Here is an 18,284-nt window from a genome sequence, read left to right as displayed (position 1 = left end):
TAAATTTCAATACAAATTAAGTGATTTTAGTATTTTTTAATGCTGTTTAGATATTTAGACTTAACAGATAGTCTCCTAATAGTCATCTGGTACCCATTCTAAGAGAACAAAAATTATTTACTAATTACTAGATGTTCCTATGAGCAAACTCCATACTTTATGGTATCTGAGGCTTTCTGTAGTTGAAAACGTATGCTTGAGAGAATGATTGTGTAAATATTTATATTCAACAATCAAGAAGAATAACGAGAATGATCAAAAGGAGAAGGCTGCTGGATTCATTTTGTAAAAATTTTGAGGGTCTGATTTCAGAGCTCCGCTAACTTTCACGGAGTCCTGGGAGCAGGATAGAACTGTGAAGTTCAATGTACTTATTTATTGCTCTTGATCTCCCTCAGGATTGTAGGTCATGATCTTCTTTCTTAACTTTCTAATACCATCAGTTTTATAATTTGTACAGCTTGTTTCAATAACTGCATTTTCCCCAAATTTTTAAATGCTCATATTTTATGTGTATGAGTATTTGCCCACGTGCATGTATATATCATGAGTGTGCTAGGTGGCAACGTCCAGAAGAAAGTTGAATTTCCTGGACCTGGAGTTACAAATGGTTGTGAGCCAATATATGGGTGCTGAACCATGGTCTTCTGCAAAGTAGCTTCAGAGAGTCGATTGTGTTCTCACAGTATTTAGAGTACTAACTAACCAGTATCCCTAGGATATCTGTATTATGCCAGGGTACAGTAGAGTGCTGAAGGCTGAACTGTCAGCCAGGTAGGAACTCCAGCTGTGGATCAGTGGTTTGCTTTCAGGAAACCTCTAAGGGAGTGAGATTTTCTGTTTACAGACAGTCATTGTACATACACTCATCAAATTAGTAGGATGTAGAGTCACTATAGAAACATCACTGGGCGTATCTATGAGGAATCATCTCGAGTAGGCTGACATGGGCAGTAGTGTTCCTCCAGCCAGAGTCCTGAACTCAGTAAGGAGGAGGAAGCTACCTGAGCATGGGCTTTCATCATGTCTGCCTCCTGAGTGGGTGCAGTGAGACCGGGTGCCTCATACCCCTGCCCCTGAGCCCCCCTTCACACCGAACTGTGCCCTGAAAGTGACACAAATAAAGCCCTCCGCCTTAGAGTTGCTTTCGTCAGGGTATTTTATTGCAGCAATAGGAAAAGTAAATACAATACATTTTCCATTTTATAACAGGTTAAATGTAAAACTTACTTAATAAAGCATTGATTACCCAAATAACATTAATTATTAAGAAAGCCTAATTTTGAAGTAAGTAAAGAAAATAAGTGTAACATTTAATATTAACTGGTATATTTTGTTTACTAGTGTTTTCTGTCTTATAGAATATGTGTTTCATAAGTGCAATGTATAAATCAACAATGAACTTCTAATTTCCTTTTTAAGGAAAGTTTTACAAATACTACTTGAATAAGTTCATTATCCTAGGATTATCCTTGTGTTTAATGGGTTGTAATCATTTTCTAGTAAATGCACATGAATTAGACGTTCATGGGTTTTAAGGAACGTCTACCACTGTTTTAGAAGAAAATCATCATTTGCAGGGAGATTCCTACTATGTCCCAGCTGTATTTTTACCTACAGTGTCTTACTTTACATCAATCTGAGAATTTGATGTTTAATTCCCCTTATCTTTTTAAGGTGAAACGTGTTTATATTTGTGACGTACAGCACTATAGCTATTCTTTGCTTTGTTGGCACCCAGGGCCTTGTGCATGCTACACCTGATCCCTTACTTCTGAGATATTATACTTCAGATCCCGTGAATGCTGTTAGATGACAAAGTCAGACAATGAGTAGTTCCAATAACCTCACATGTTTATCCTCTTATAAGAACTTTCAAGATTTCCTCTTAGCGTTTCTTCTTTTTTTTCCAGCATGTATGCAGTATACAGTGTTTTGTTTGTTTGTTGTTTTTGTTTTTTGAGACAGGGTTTCTCTGTGGCTTTGGAGGCTGTCCTGGAACTAGCTCTCGTAGACCAGGCTGGTCTCGAACTCACAGAGATCCGGCCTGCCTCTGCCTCGGGTGTTGGGATTAAAGGCGTGCGCCACCACCTGGCTGTATACAATGTTATTAGTTACTGTCACTCTGCTGTGCAGTAGTTCTCCAGAGCTTATTCATTTGTAAAACTAAACAGAATCCCTTGAGCATCCTCCCCATGCCCCATGTTTAATCTCTAAGGATTTCTTTAACCCGAGTGAGCACAATGAAACTGTCCGTATGAAGTACCCAGCTGTTGACATCTGGGTGAGTCTGCTAGTCACACATAACATTTTGCCACGTCTACCTCTTCTAGGCAGCAGTTGGTGTGTTTATTCCATGCCATCTGGTGGGGAGCTGAGTATAGGGGGTCACAGTGTTGAGGTTACCAAGTGGACTTGTTTAAGGGAGAGGAAGGCAGAAACACAAACATGCTCTAGCAGAACATGGTCTGTTTTGTATCTAGCTATGAATTCATGGTCACATAAATTCAGCCACGGGACATGCAGAAAGGATTGGCTATGTTTTGTGAAGGTATGGGATTTATTTTTGGTAATTGAGCGTGATAGTTGTCATATCTACCCATTTATGTGTAAGTTATACTTGCATTCTAGCTTCAGAACTTACCTCATTCCGGTGTCATAGTGTAACGGTGAGTGGGAAAAGCTCACACATCTGGGCATGCTGGGAATCCAGCTGTGACAGCAGTATCAGGAAAAGGCCGCGTGTCTTTTTCTCACAGTTGCTTTGAGGGGGCTAGTTTCCATCTCCAATGGGCTTCTGGCTGGTTTTCTGGCTTCCCACTCTAGTAGAGCCCCCTGCTTGCCCCCTGAGTGTTGGGGATTGAACTCAGGGCCTGTGTAGAAAACATTGTACCACTGGCTATTCATCTGGAGCACCATTTTTTAAGGCCACCAATCTCCTGACATTTACTTTAGTCGGTGACTTTTTCTGAACAGATCTTATATTGATTGGTATCCAATCTGTTGTACTCATTACATTAACTTCTTTCATTTGTGTTTTTTTGGCTTTCTGTATCCAATGTGACATAGAAGATTCTATGTCTTAGTGGCTTCTACTGTAAGTGCCAGCCCTCATCTCTGTTTTTTGTTTGTTTCTGTTTTTGTTTTATACTTGCCCAGGCTGATGTGTACACCTGTACATTTCTGCTTATTTATTGAGGTATGGTTTCCTTTGAGCTTGTTTTGTTCATATATATATATATATATATATATATATATATATATGTGTGTGTGTGTGTGTGTATACACACACATACATACAGACATTTCAGGGGCAGGCATGTACATCATGATGCACTCTGGAGGTCAGAGGACAACTGTCAGGAATTACAGCTCTCCTTTCGTCATAAGAGCTCAGGTAGTCAACCTCAGGTCTTCAGACTTTACCCACTGAGCTGTCTCACTGGTCGAGCCTTGTATTTTGAACTGTGTGTTTGGGTATTTTCAGTTTTGTGTTCTTTGCCAAGTTAACGTGAAATTAATCCATTGACCCCTTTTGAGTAGTGCGTCTTCCCATGGCTTACTGCACAGGGGAGGCTGTTCCAGGCTTCCTTATTGCTGATGTCTTACAGCATGAGAGCTGTTAAACCAAGTGCTCAGTTTAGTACCTCAAAGTTTCACGAAACCCACTTACAGGTGTCTTAAGTGATCATTTAGCTTGTCTACAACTGTTGTGAATTAACACACTTTTGAACTCCACGTTTGTTTACAATACGATGTTAGGTGATTGTCTAAACCAATTACAATTGGTTGAGATCATACAGGCAGCTATGTATTTATAGCTCTTACAATATACATTGTTAATTTTTAAAAGGTAGTGTATAGGAGTTTTGCCTGCATGTATGTGTGTATACCACAGTTATGCCTGGTGCCTGAGAAGATCAGAAGAGGGTGTTGGGTCCCCTGGGACTGAAGTTTCAGATGGTTATGAGGCATTATGTGGGTGCTGGGAATGGAACCCAGTTCCTGAAAGAACAGTCAGTGCTCTTAACTGTTGAGCTATCTCTCCAGCCCAATTTTTGTAAATTTTTTGTTGTCGTTTTGTTTTGTTTTTGGACCATGAGAAATGTTCAGATGTAACAGACATGTTCACCTGAGGCTTAACATTTATTTCCCATTTAGAAAACTACAAATAAGTGTTTGCTTAACTACTGTAATCTCAGTGTTGGTGAATATAAATGATACTGGCAATAACTGTCACAGGACAATGAAAATCGTTGTAGTGACTTCTCTCTCTGTCCCTCTGTTTCAGGATCCCGCCTGGGTCCTGTCACTGCTTTAGTCCCCAAATAACACACAAGACACTATATTCATTATGAAGCTGTTGGCCATTTGGTATGGTTTCTTAATGGCTAGCTCTGACTTAACTATTAACCCATAATTACTAATATATATTTCTGTAAGGACTTATCTTTCCAAGGACCCAGTTTCATGCATCCTCTCTTCCCAGGATCACAGGGTGACTTCCTACCCTTGACTACATTTCCCAGACTCCTCCTTGACTCCTAGTCCTACCTATCTTACTTCCCTATTGGCCAACAGTGCTTTATTTACATATACACAGAAGGACTTCCCCCATCATCTCCTCTTTTCTGTCTAAATAAAAAGAAAGGTTTTAACTGTAACAGTAAAATATATAACAAGGCAGTTATTAAGCAATAACTATAAATACAATATTTAGTCCATTAACATTTAGCAAGATTTAAAGAAAATATCATCTATCTTTGTGAATCTAAAGTTTTATTATGTAGCTTATCTTTAATCCTAACTAAGGAAAACTAAAACTGTCTGTCTTCAACTTCATCAAAGACCACAGAAGGATAATATATAAACACTAGAATTGACAAAGACATCTGGCTACCTGGACAGTCACCTGAAGTTCCTCTGTAACATTGGGGCATCCATCTTCAGCCCATAGGCCACAGTGTATTTGGAAGACTTCTCAGCAAAGTAGAAAATTTTAAACTGCCCATCTGCGTGGGCAGTTTGTCAGTCATTTTTCCTTGTCCTGCAGAAAGTCTGGCAGACTCCTTCATGAAATAGGAACCCTGTAAGACTGTTCATAAGTTCAGCAGTCACTTTTCCTGCGGGTTCTGCATGTCCAGTTTATACAGCAATAATCAAACAGTCTAGGCAAGAACAGATTCTTGCCCAAATGGCTAATCTTGCCACGTTGAAAGCAAACTCCATAACAAGTTTCTTTGATGCCCATCTTCCTCTCAGACATAATTGGTGTGCCAGGAGTAGTTGTGTCTCACTATCGTGAAAAACCCTAAACCATTTAAATGCCGTGTGTGTGTGTGTGTGTGTGTGTGTGTGTGTGTTTTGTTTTGTTTTGTTTTTTCGAGACAGGGTTTCTCTGTATTGCTTTGGAGGCTGTCCTGGAACTCTGTAGACCAGGCTGCCCTGGACTCACAGAGATCTGCCTCCCGAGTGCTGGGATTAAAGGCATGTGCCACCAATGCCCGGTCCCTAAACCATTTAAATGTCATATATTCTGCAGGTCTTTGAAAGGTTTGAAGAATATCTATCCATCTCAAATACATCTCTATATGTCTAAAAAAGCTAACTAACCTTACTATACGTTCTGACTATTATAGGTAACTATAATCTGTATTTAATTATACATTATATTTTAAATGAGTTATACAAACACAGGTAATACCTAAACAAGAGGAGAAATATACATATCACAAAACTGACCTTAAATTTGTGTCAGTAAATTAAAATCCATTCCAAGACAAAGTATTCATTTCTATATCATATTCCCCTTTTTCCCTTTAGAAAGAGACTGACTGTGGTCATTACCGTTTATAAGCATCCTGACACATCCTCTCTTCCTCGGGATCACATGGAGACTCCCTACTCTTGACTACATTTCCCAGAATCTTCCTCGACTTCTAGTCCCACCTATCTTGCTTCCCTATTGGCCATCAGTGCTTTATTTATCAACCAGGAAGAGAGACATATACACAGAAGGACTTCCCCCATCATTCCTCCTCTCCTCTCTTTCTCTGTCTCTGTCTCTCCTCTCTCCTTTCTCTCGTTTTCAAATAGGGTTTCTCTGTAGTCCTGAAACTCCCTCTGTAGATCAGGCTGGCACCAAACCCAGAGATCTGCCTTCCTCTGCTTCCTGAGTTCTGGGATCAAAGGTAGTAAGTGCCTAGCCTTTACTTCAGTTTCTTAATGAAGGGTACTGCAAAACGCTGTAGTCTCATGCCAGCATTCATGATCAGTGAATTGTCACGTTTCAGTCAGGGTAGTGAAGATAAAGATGTCATTCTCTTCGTTCACAATGTCCCTGAATGTATCAATATATGGGTGTGAGAGGGTGCAAGTGTATTCATATGGAAGTCAGAAGGTATCTTTCTGGAGTCAGTCCTCTCTCTGGGCGAACTCACATCAGGCTTTCACGTTAGCACCTCACCATTGAACTCCTTCATCAGCCTAATGCCACTGAGTTCTGCCCACGGAAACCACTGAGGTCTCTCACTACCTAGCTCCCCGACCAGTGCCCTTCCTCCTGAAGGTGACTTGTAATTTTTAATTTATCTTCCTTAGAACAAATATGCTTGTGCCTGCATGTTGGTATTTGCTCTTCCCCATACATAGAAGGTTTCCTGCTTTGATAAGCTAATGTTTGCTAAGAAATCCTTGTGTGGTCAGTACATAGAGACCCTCCTCATTCCTTTGCATAATTGCACAGGCCACCATGGTGTGGACATACCAGAGTGAGGTCTTCTTGTCCCCTCTTGGTGTTTTTTGTTTGTTTGTTTGTTTTTTGTGACCAATTGCTAGTCTTTTGCAGTGAATAAACCTGAATTTACAACTTCTTGTGATTTTGGCTTATTTGTTTGGGGGAGAGATTCCTAGAAGTGAATTTCTGGGCAGAAGGGTAAATGTTTCCATTTTTAAGGGAAAATAGAACTTGTATCATTGAATATTTCTATGAGTTATAGCTAGTTTGAATTTTTTAAAGATTTATTTTTATTTCAAATTTTGAGTATATAGGGAGAGTTATATGCACATGTGTACATTCAGGTTTGTGGTGATACTTTGTTTATACTATAGCAAATAAAGCTTGCCTGAAGATCAGAGTGCAGAGCTAAGCCACTAGGTAGCCACAGAGGCCAGGCAATGGTGGCACACACCTTTAATCCCAGCACTCAGACAGAGGCAGACACCTGGGCTACATGAGCTTGAATCTGTCTAAAAGAGAAACAGAGCCCACACAAAGGAGATCTCAGCACTTGGGATCCCAGCCTTTAATCCCAGCACTAGGGGGGTGGAGACAGGAGTGATATGGCTGGGTGGAGAGAGGGATAGAAGGTGGGAGGTGACTGGAGCAGAGAGGCAATCTGAGGATGCAGTTTGAGGACAGGATTGTTTCTCTGGTCTGAGCATTGGTAGATTTCAGAACGCTAGTGACTGACTCTGCTTCTCTGATCCTTCATCCCCTAATATCTGTCTCCAGGGTTCTATTATAAAAACAACTAGAATTTATGCTACCCAGGTTCCCTACAAATCCAGAAAAGACGTTATCAGATCTGGACTTTTAAGTTGCAAGTAGTTGTGAACTGCCTGATATTTGTGCTGGGAGCTCTGGTCCTCTGCAAGAGCCCCAAACATTGCTAACAACCGAGCCCTCTCTGCAGCCCCGTGAATGTCAGCGCTATCGTCTGTCCTGGAAATTGAAGGAGAAGGTGTTGGAGGTTTGTAAGTTGTCGTCTTTCACTCTTTCCCCTCACATCCTTTACCGTAATTCCTGATGCCGTTCTCATCTGGCTTTTGTTTTCCATTGCTGTCGTGGATATTGAGCCGTTATCCTAATTCTCTTGTTAAAGTTCCTATTTCACTGCCTGTGTCCTCTCCAGACTAACATGTATAAACTCAGGTTAGTAGAACCATTTTCTACTCACAGCAACAGACGGATGGCCCGGTGTACACTTCACACGCGTGTGCCCTCCCTGCCGTGCCCAGCTTTTCCCCCCGGTGGCTGTTCCCTGTCTGTACTTCTGCTGTTGAGAGACTAGAAAGCATTCGGTTTGAGAGCCGCCTTTCTTGGTCATTGTGGCCAGGCAAGATTTCTTTCCCTTCTGGACTTGAGTTGCCATTGTTACCTGTGTCTTTAGTAGGGTGATAAATTGTATATCACATGACCTGTGTGTTTAGGCGGATCTTTGAAATTGAACTTTTTCGTGTTTAGGTATTGTTTTGAGGGAGGATCAATACCTGTGCTGATAGGGTAAGCTTTAAGTTGGAATGCTCAGTAATGTGACTTTTAGTGTTAGGTTAAAGCACTTATATATGTAGAACTTAAGTCATCTTGTGGTGATGTTTTCATTTCTGTGAATGAACCAGACTCAACTTACAAAAATTAAAAAATAGCATGTTTAAATTTGGTTATTCTCCTGTCTTGCCCCCCCCTTCCCCAGCCCAAGGATTTTTTTGTTTGTTTGTATATTTTGCCTGTATGTATGTCTGGTGCCCAGGGATGTTAGAACAGGGCACCGAGTCTCTTGGAACTAGAGTTAATGATGGCTGTGAGATCCTGTAGGTGCTGAGAACCGAACTCAGGTCCTATGATGAGAATGGTCAATGCTCTTGTCTGCTGAGCCATCTCTTTAGTCTCCCCTTCCTCCCTTAATAGCTTTGTTCAGGTGATACATACCTTAAAATATACTTGTTTAAATTTATAATTAAGTTATTTCTAGGAAAGTTAGAGTTATACAGCCAAGGCTACATCCGGTTCTACAGCCTGTTTTGACAGCCTAAAAAATTTCCTGTGCTGATTTGCAGTCATTCCCACCACTAATGTACTTTGTGTCTAGAGATGCTTCTTCTGGACATTTCACAAAACACAAAAATTATTTGCATGATTGGTGTGTGGTGGTTTGCACCTAACATCCACTCAGTTGATACGTTTTTAGGGTTTATCTGTATTGTATCAGTACTTCATTTTTTAAAAATGTTCATTTTATGTGTGTGGGTTTTATTTGTATTTGCCTGTACCACATATGTCCCAGTGTCCCTGGAGACCAGAAGAGGGCATTGCATCATCTGAAATTGGGATTACAGGTAGTTGTGAGCTGCCCCGTGGTGCTAAGAACCAAACCTGAGTCCTCTTGCAAGAGCAGCAAGTGCTGTTAACCACTGGACCATCTCCTCCAGCCCCTAGTACTTTATGTTTTTAAATTATTAGTAATATTTAATAGTAGGAGCTGCCTTATATTTTGATTATCATTCACTTGTTGTTTATGGTCATTTGAGTTGTTACACTTTTTTGACTTTATGGCTATTATAAATAATGTGCCACAGACATTGGTAAAAACATCTTTGTAGATTTTTTTTTAATTTGGAGGTATATAACTTATTGGAATTGATGACCCACATGCTGAATTTGCTTTAACTAATAATTCTGTAGATACTTGCTACCTTGGAAAGAGATAAAAATAAGTAATTGCAAGTATTTGGGATATCTCTGAGACTTGAGGATTTGATTTTTGTTTGTTCAAGAATCAGACTTTATTCTCCTTTGGACACATATTTATGTTTCTTCTCTCAGAGCCATTTCTTAAAACCTTGAAATGGCCTAAAGAAGTATAGATAAGCTTGACTAATATCTGTAGAAAATCTTTATTAGGGTTTTATTAAAAATTGGTTGTGCTGGAGATAAAACCTAGCATTCTACCATTGAGCCACAGTGTTGGTCCTGGTTTAATTTTTCTTTTTCTTTTTTCTTTTTTCTTTTTTTTTTGGGGGGACATGGCTTCTCTGTATTTGCTTCTCTCTGTAGACCAGGCTGGCCTTGAACTCCTGATTTAATTTTTGTGTGCTTGTCAAATGGTAGTTGTTTGAATGGACGCTCCTTTCATTTTGTGTTTAAAAGACATAATTTAAATTTTAGATGAATTTTGTGAGCCTTAAATTTCAGTACTGAAATTATGTAGCCTTGTGTAAAATAATAAATGCTGTCCTCGGTGGATGTGCAAAAGGATTGCTGAGATTTTTGAATGCACAGGTTATTTATAACATACCAACCGTTCCTTTTCTGGTGTGCTTACATGGATTTACAAAAAATGGTGTATTTTAAAAACAACTAATTAATGAAGATTCAAACCAAATGTTTGTGTAGGTTTAGAAGTATCAGTGAAAATCAAGGTCGTGCAGTTACTAGCTCTTTCTGACCTCTAGCTTGGCAGCAGCAGGTAGACTTGTCACCATACCTGCACCATGAATCTTTTCAGCTGTCTCTTTGCATAGTTCTTTTGGGAGCACCTGCTGCTGGTTAGTATTGAATTAAGAATAACTCTTGGAAACAGGCTCTTTGAGGAAGTGGAGTAAGAGGCCACCTTCCTAAGGAAACAACTTAGGGAATAGAAAATAGTGGCAGGGGATAGAAAATAGATTCCAGAATTTCAAGTCTCAGGTTCAAATCCTTGCCATTCAGTAATACTGAGTTTGGGCAAAATATTTAATGTCTCTGAGCCTGAGTTTATAAGATGTAGATAGTGCCATGCAGAGAATCTGGTTATTGTAAGGATTAAATTAGCTGAAGCAGCTTCTATCAGAACAGGTATGGTGGTGCAGAACAGGTATGGTGGTGCACACCCGTACACTCTGCTGTTCAGGAGACTCTTGAGATTTGGGCAACAGTGAAACTTAAGACCCTGCCTCTGAAACAAAACAACAAGTGTTTGTATCAGTCTAGTGTAATCAGTCTATCTAGTGACTATTAGTTCCTTTCTTTCTGTGGTTGATAAGTAGACACGAGACAGCTCTACAGACATGATGAAATGGTCTGAGAATGGTTAGGGGAGAGGGTATATCAAAAGCCAGCTGTAGAAAATCATTGGGGTTAAATCGTTTAACAAAATGTGTATGTCTGTCCTATAGAAATTTCCGGGAGCAGCAGTATGGAAGTTTGATTAGAAGGGTAAGATTGATGACAATGAGAGCAGAGAAGACCCATTAATGTTAATGACCCAGGTGGAGATAATCAAAAAGCTAAAATAATAAAATTGACTATGTTGGGATAAGAACAAGAGGAGTCAAAACCTCTTCTCTTACCAGGGTGGGAAATAAAGAAGTGATGTTTGTTTGAAGGTGGAGAGTCATGAGGCTAGATTTGGCCTGTAAAAGAAACCCAGGGAGAAAATGAAGAAGGGTGTGATATGTAAGTAGTTTAAGGAGAAACTTGTGCTCTCCCAGTTTTGAGTTGGATAAGGGGAAAGTCAGGTAGAAGACCCATCAGAAAGAATGAAGGAAAGGTTGCCCAGGAGGTTTCAGATAGGATTTTTGCAATGAAGGCACAAGAATCAGCTAGGTACCAACCATCACAGGCTCGGGTGTGAAGGGGTGAATTTGGTTGGCTTCTCTTGAGAAGAATAGTTATAGGGGTACCCTGCTCCCAACAAGAACACCTCAGAATTTCCCCAACACTTATCTCACCATGCTTGTGCTTGGAGGCCAGTGTGACTTTTATCCTAAAGGCCCAGTCTGTTGCTTGAGCTGACAGACTTGACTGCATGGTGCAGACATTTCAGACATGGAAAATGCTCTGGAGTATGAGATCATAGAAAATTCACCCAAACTTCAAAGGAAAGCTGGAAGGCCAGGCAACCAGTGACTGAGTGAGAAGACTCTTCAGTTAGGCCTGCAATGTATACATATAACTTTAGAAGGTGAAATCTAAACCTGTTGAAGGTGCCAGGAAAATGGAACATTTCCAAGGAAACCTGAAGGCCACATTCAGACTAGCCCTGACTGACGAGAGGCCAGGTGACCTGCTGTGGCGTCCAGATACGGCTGCTGAAGGCCTTTGACACAGAACATCCTTTAGACACTGCGCATGACTCATTTGCTTCCTCTTGGTCCTGTCTTTCTTTTCTGTCTCCATTTCCTACCTTTTAGAGCAGCAATGTTCTGTGCCATTGTTTCCTAGAATTGTATGACTTGCTTTTGATTTTTAGGTTTTTGGGGACTCATAGTTTGCCTTGAGGGTCAGAGGAATCTTTGAACTTGGGCTTTGAGAAGTGTTGGAACTGTGAAGACTGTGGAGAATCTTGGAGAAACACTGAATGCATTTTGCTTTATGAGATGGGTATGAGCATTTTGAGGACCAGGGGTGGACTATTCTAGTTTAGGGAGATATGTTTGGATGTCAGGTTGATGAGGAGTAGTCACATGGTAACTAATCTTGATTGTCAACTTAATTGGGTTGAGAAGTACCTGAGATATCAGTAAAACACATATCTAAGTATATCTGTGAGGACTCTTTTAGGATTAACCAAGGGGAGAAGACCACTCCTAAAGGTGATTGGCACTCAGTCACACCCACCTGCCATGATGCCTGAAACTGTGACTAGAATGAATTCTTGTTGTTTTAAATTATGTCAGGTATTTTGCCATAGAAAGGAAATAAGTAACTAATTCATTAGCTATTTACATAGCTTATTTGTGAATTCTGCTGGTGGACATGTGGGCTGTCCTCCCCATTCTTATAAACACTTGAGCCAAAGTCTGTTGTACACATGCAGGAGTTCCTTTAGGTCTGAATAATTTTACTGTACATTTCGTAAGTATGTACCACATTGGAAGTGAAAGCCAGGGTTAGGAGTAGAAAATTAGTAATAACTTTATTCAGTAATTCTCAGAATCATTTACATTTTTATCATATTAAGATGTTACTGTACTAAGGTTAGGGAGCTGGTTCACGGGGTAAGTCACTTGTCACACAGACGTAAGGGCCAGACTCTCTACTCTTCCTCAGAGTGAATCTGGTGGGCCTGGCAGTCCACCTGAATTCCAGCTCTCAGAAGACAGTCATGATCCTCAGAGCAAGCTAGCTCGCTAGACTAGCCAAATTGAGAGAGGGTTTAGGTGAGAGAGACTGCATGCCTCGGTGTGTATGGTGGAGAGCAGTTAAGGAAGACATTCCACATTAGCCTCTGTCTGACCTTCATCCACACATGTGCAAGCCATACCTACGAATGCACAATAAGTGACCAAAATGGAACAGCTAAATTTAGTCTTAATTTAAAAGCAGATTTTCAATGTAGTCTTCATTAACTCTAGGCTTTAATTTTAGGAAGTGAGAAAACATTTTGTCTTGCTGGTTTTTCTTTTTGTGTTTCAGCAACAGTCAACCTAACCAAAAACAGTTGTAGTCTTTCCATGAAAACCCCTAATTCTTGTGTTCCTGTTACAGCTCTTATTTGAATCATCTCACTTTAACACTTCTCAGTTTTGGCTTCAGCAACAGCATCAGTGAAATGAATTTAGTTCGGTTTATAGAAATGAAGGCAGAAATGGCACATTTTGGAGTGCTTGGGGGATAATTGAGATGAGGACACGTTGTTACTTTAAGGGTTATGGATTCTGCCTTTGAGTAGAGATGTACTTAAAAGTCTTAAGGATTTATATTTTTGTGGCTGTTTTCAGGGGAGTTAATGCAGTTGATGGCTCTGAGATAGCCACGTCTAGCACAGTGGAGGCTGCCCTGCTCCTTGAGTGCACAGCCTCTTCTCTTCGACCTGTTGAGTTTACTGCTGTGTTCCCTTCCCCGTCTTAGTTTCTCAAGACAAGAGTGAAGACTGGACGCTGTTGTAATTCATTCACACAGGATTCATGTGTCAGTGGCCATTATACGAAAATACAATTGGTTCTGCCATCTGTCCCTGTCCTTGGTTGGTGATGTTTTGTGCCTTGGTTGCCTATCAGGAAGGAATATGTGGCCTGTGCATCTTGCAGGAGTTAGAAGGAGCCTGTATAGCTGGGGTTCCTAGAGAACACTGACATGGTAAGGGACCCATTAGCTGCCTTAGCTGGCGTCACTTCCCTTCGCTGGCAGCCGTAACCTGTGGGCTGTTTGGAACACATTCTGCAGATCTACAACTTGGGGAACTTTGTAGCCTGTAATACCAATAGTGCTTAAAAACAGCCTGATTTCCTAAGTATGTCTTATTAAGGTTTTGTTGAAAATGACTGAGTTTTGGAGTGCTTTCAAGCCTTCTGGATGTGTGATAAACTTTCTTACTTCTTAGTTAAAACTACCTGAATTCTGACTTAAGAAATCTACTGAAATTTCCAAGTTTTTGGATGACTTAGTTACAAGATAGAGAATGTATAGTACGATAGTGTATTTCTGAAAAATCAACAATGGCCATACGCCAGTTATTTGCAGGTACCATTGCTCTACTTTATTGCTCTACGTCGGTTCATCTCTCCAGCATCGGGTGCTGTAAAGTCAGGTTAAGCACACACACTTGTATCTGCATACACATGACCTAGGCTGGCATACTAAAGCCTTACTCAGCCTCTCCTTCCTATTGGACTTGTCTGGTGTACAACCCTAGCTTGCTAGGGTGTCCTGTGTGGAGGGACTGCTCAGAGGTAAATAAGCTATAAGCTGCCTGTCCTGCCTGCCATCCTGGTCCCTGCAAGTTTGGAGACCCAGTGAAGCAGTGCTTGGTTGGCCTTGTGTTTTACGGTCTGAATCACAAATACCTTCTCAGCCCAGTTGGCTGTATTTCACAAATGATTATAACTTAAGAAAACCGTTCCACCTACACTGTAGACTGTTCGGCTTTCGATTTGCCCTCAGATGTTTCTGCAGTATGCTTATGGTAAACAGTTCCTTTCAGACTTAGATTTGGATTCATCTGCCATGTTAGTTACAACATACTGGTGAGACACTCTGAGGGACATTAAAATGTAAGACAAGGCTGTTGTTTATACTTGCCCGTTTATATAGACACTAACTTGGAAATCTGAGGACCTCAGATTGATTGCTCGTGCTTATGAACTTTAGATACTCAGCGTGGTTAACTAGAGAAAGGGAGCGGGTAGTTAGAAATCAAGCACAGAGCACAGAAGGTGCGGTGCTGAATAGAGTGTGTGTCAAGCATTGTCTATGCGGGGATGGAAAATGTGAATGCATGTGCTGTGCAAGTGTGCAGATGTCAGAGGACAGCTTGCGGGACCATGTGGTCCTGAGGATTGACCATGTATGAGGGATTAGGATGGCAGTTTCAGGCTCTGTTGCTTTAAAAAGGGTCAAGGACACATGTGTGAGGGTCTAATTGAGAGAAATGGTGATGATCACTGGAGGAAGAAACAACAGAACTAGTCAATGTGACATGTCCTTGACAGCATCAACAGCACTCTGTATCAGAATCCTTTCAAGGCCGGAAAGGTGGATACAGTGCTTTTCCCACTTTGGAGAAATAATTCAGGCGCGTGGTAGAGAATAGTTTACTCCATTGCGGGTAGCGATTAGAATAACTGCACTATTGATAACAGTTTGGACAAATTTAAGTTCCCCTTGGGGACATAAGCAAAGAAGTGACGGGGGAGGTAAGTGTAGAAGTTGATTAGTGGGTGGCAGCACTAGTCTTAAATGCTGATTGTCATCAAGTGGGGTGTTACCGTGATTTCCCCCAAGGTGAATGAAAGGAAGACTGAAACTGTGGGAAACATTGGCTGAGTTGTTGTTTTCTTTATGTTTAAAGGAGACTTGCTTTGTATTGGATATATATATATATATATTTCACATTTGAACGTATTTGAATGTATGAAATAAAATACTTTTAGAATAGGAATTGATGGTTCGGTTTCATAGAATGTTCAGTCCTATAGATCACAGTATAGATGTTAGAAACAGTCGCCGTTTTAAACAGGCCTCGCGTTGTGGAGCTTCATATCTTTGATCAGGAGATAGAGTATGCTGAGTGACTCAAGCCTTAGACTAGCAGCCTGTGCTGGCATCTCAGCCCACTGACTTCATTTGCATTTTATTTTGTGAAGTCACTAAAAGAACTCAGTGGGGTTTGTTGTTGCTGCTGTTGTTGTTTGCACTTAGAAATACTTACTAAAACCTCTACATTTTAGTGTGCTATGTATAAACAATTGTGAAGTACCAACTAAATACAGTATGGTATTCTATAAGGCCCTTAATCAGTGGGTCCAACAAGAGAAGCGTTACAGATTGTGTTTTGAAGTAGCACCATACACTTAGAAATAACAACCATATTATTACAATATTACCTTATTAATAATACCATAACCATTTAGCAAGCATTTACTGTCAAATATATATATTACCATCCTTAACAGCCCTGTGAGGAAAGTCATTTGCCCCCATTTTGTAGGCTAGGAAGTTCAAGCTTAGTGAGGTATAAGCTGAGCTTCAAAGCCAGGACTCCTGAATCCAAGGTGCATTGTAAATTTTGATAATTCTCCCCAAATCCCCTTGTTTCATCTTCACACTTACCAACGTTAACTTTTTCTGCCAAGTGCTAAGTAAAGAATTCCTAAAACTCACAGGCAACTGGAGATTGTTGCCTTTCCTGCTTGTTAGCTAGCGCCTCCGAGTTTTCTGGGAGTTAACTAGGCATGTTCTCTGCCCTGTCTTTTGTAGAATTTGTCTAATTGTCATAGAGGTCTACTGCTATGTTTTAACTTTTGATGGTTTTAGAAGGTAAAAAATGACAAGTCTCTTTAGCTTGTTTTCCTCAACTTTTTTCAAGATCACTGGTAGTTAAATGATTTTGGATGAATTGTCTAAGCATATTTTACACACACACACAATGATTTTATTTTCATTAAAAAGTAAGAATGTTTGAAATACCTGCAGACTCCTACAGATTGTCAGATTGTGTGGCCATGTTACTATTCCAGAAAGTTAGAATTGATCAGTCCTCCTTTATTTCCTTTTCAGGTTTGCCTGCAATGAGATTTTACTTTCTACACTTAAAGAACATTCTTCCTGAGCTGCTGTGAATAAATTTGGAATGATACTGTCTATTTTCAACTAATGGAGAATTAGCTGTGTCTTTACAAGGGTACTGGACAACTTCAGAACATCCCTCATAATGTCATCAAACAGGAGTCAGAATCCCCATGGACTAAAGCAGATTGGTCTTGACCAGATCTGGGATGACCTCAGAGCAGGGATTCAGCAGGTATATACCAGACAAAGCATGGCGAAGTCCAGATACATGGAGCTCTACACGTATCCTTACTTGAGCTGTGATTGGTATGTCTAGAGTTATGATCATGTAGTGGTATGTTCTTTGAATTATTGGAAATGTTATGTCATATTTCCTTCCTCGTTTATTGTTAATAGCTTTTAACCTTTCTGTATTCAGCAGAGGTTAATTTGGTTAGTTATTTAAAGTGGTGCTGACTAGTGCCTGCAGATGTTTCTATTTGAAAGATACTTGTGCCCCCTCTGCCCCTCTCCCTGCCCCCGCTTGTTAGTAGGGGCTGTGCACATGAATACATGTGCACCCTTGAAGGTATGTGTGGAGTTCAGAGGACAACTTGAAAGAGTCAGTTCTCTCCTGCCAGCACAGTCTGGGTCTGGGGATCAAACTTATGTAGTTGGACTTTGCAGCTTTCTATCTGCCGAGCCTCTTGCCAGCCGTATAGCCTCCCTTTATGTCAGCAGGCTATACATCAATAGATCCAACCAACTGCTGGTTGAACATATTTGAAAAGGGGCCCCTCTATTAAACATGTAGACCTTTTTTGTCATTCTCTGAATGGTATGACAACTGTTATGTAGGATTTGCATTGCATTAGACATTGCAAGTAATCCAGCAATGATTAAGTATAATGTGAGGATACAGGTGAATTGTATGCAAATTATTGTCATAATTTATAATCTAAAAATTCAGATTTTCACATTGGAGAGGTCCTATAACAGGTACCCTGTTGTTTTAGTTACTTTCCACTTTTCTATTGTCACGATGAGATGCCACGACGGAGGCAACTATTAACTTAATGGGGATTTTCTTACAGTTCAGAGGGTGAGTTCATGACCATCCTGGTGGGGAGTGTGGCGGCGGGCAGGCTGAGGCAGTAACTGAGAGCTCATAAATTATCCTCAAGTTGGAGGTAGGTCAGGGGGGCAAGGGATGAGCTTTTGAAACCTTAAAGCCCATTCCCAGTGACTCACCCCAACAAGGCCACATCTCCTAATCCTTCAGAAATAGTTCTGTCAACTGTGGAACAAACAAACATTGAAATATATGAGCTTGTGAGAGCCACACCTGTAACACTGAGAAGTAACTATAATTCTAAAATTCACATCCTTAGCAGAAAGTCGTATTTCTAGATGCTCAATAGACTATATTGTAGAAAGTTCTGTGGGCAGTATTGGCCTAGGGGGGTTTAAATGGTCATTGTGACTGCCTTCATGTCCCAGGAGAGTAGGGTGGTTGTACCAGAAACAGTCTGGT

General features: G+C 40.5%; 1 protein-coding gene across 2 annotated transcripts in view; it reads left to right on the top strand.

The window, feature by feature from the left end:
* Cul1 (cullin 1) overlaps positions 1 to 18,284 on the top strand; it is a 64,514-nt gene that overhangs the window by 10,689 nt on the left and 35,541 nt on the right. For both annotated transcript variants that reach the window (XM_013126280.3, XM_005087501.4), the window contains exon 2: positions 16,760 to 17,053. In XM_013126280.3, the coding sequence (XP_012981734.1) occupies positions 16,914 to 17,053 (140 nt within the window). In that variant the 5' untranslated portion in view covers positions 16,760 to 16,913. The remainder of the gene's footprint in view (positions 1 to 16,759; positions 17,054 to 18,284) is intronic.

Source organism: Mesocricetus auratus, unplaced genomic scaffold (assembly GCF_017639785.1).
Source record: "Mesocricetus auratus isolate SY011 unplaced genomic scaffold, BCM_Maur_2.0 Super-Scaffold_100694, whole genome shotgun sequence".
NCBI classification, from domain to species: domain Eukaryota; kingdom Metazoa; phylum Chordata; class Mammalia; order Rodentia; family Cricetidae; genus Mesocricetus; species Mesocricetus auratus.
This window is presented reverse-complemented; position numbering and strand designations above follow the sequence as displayed.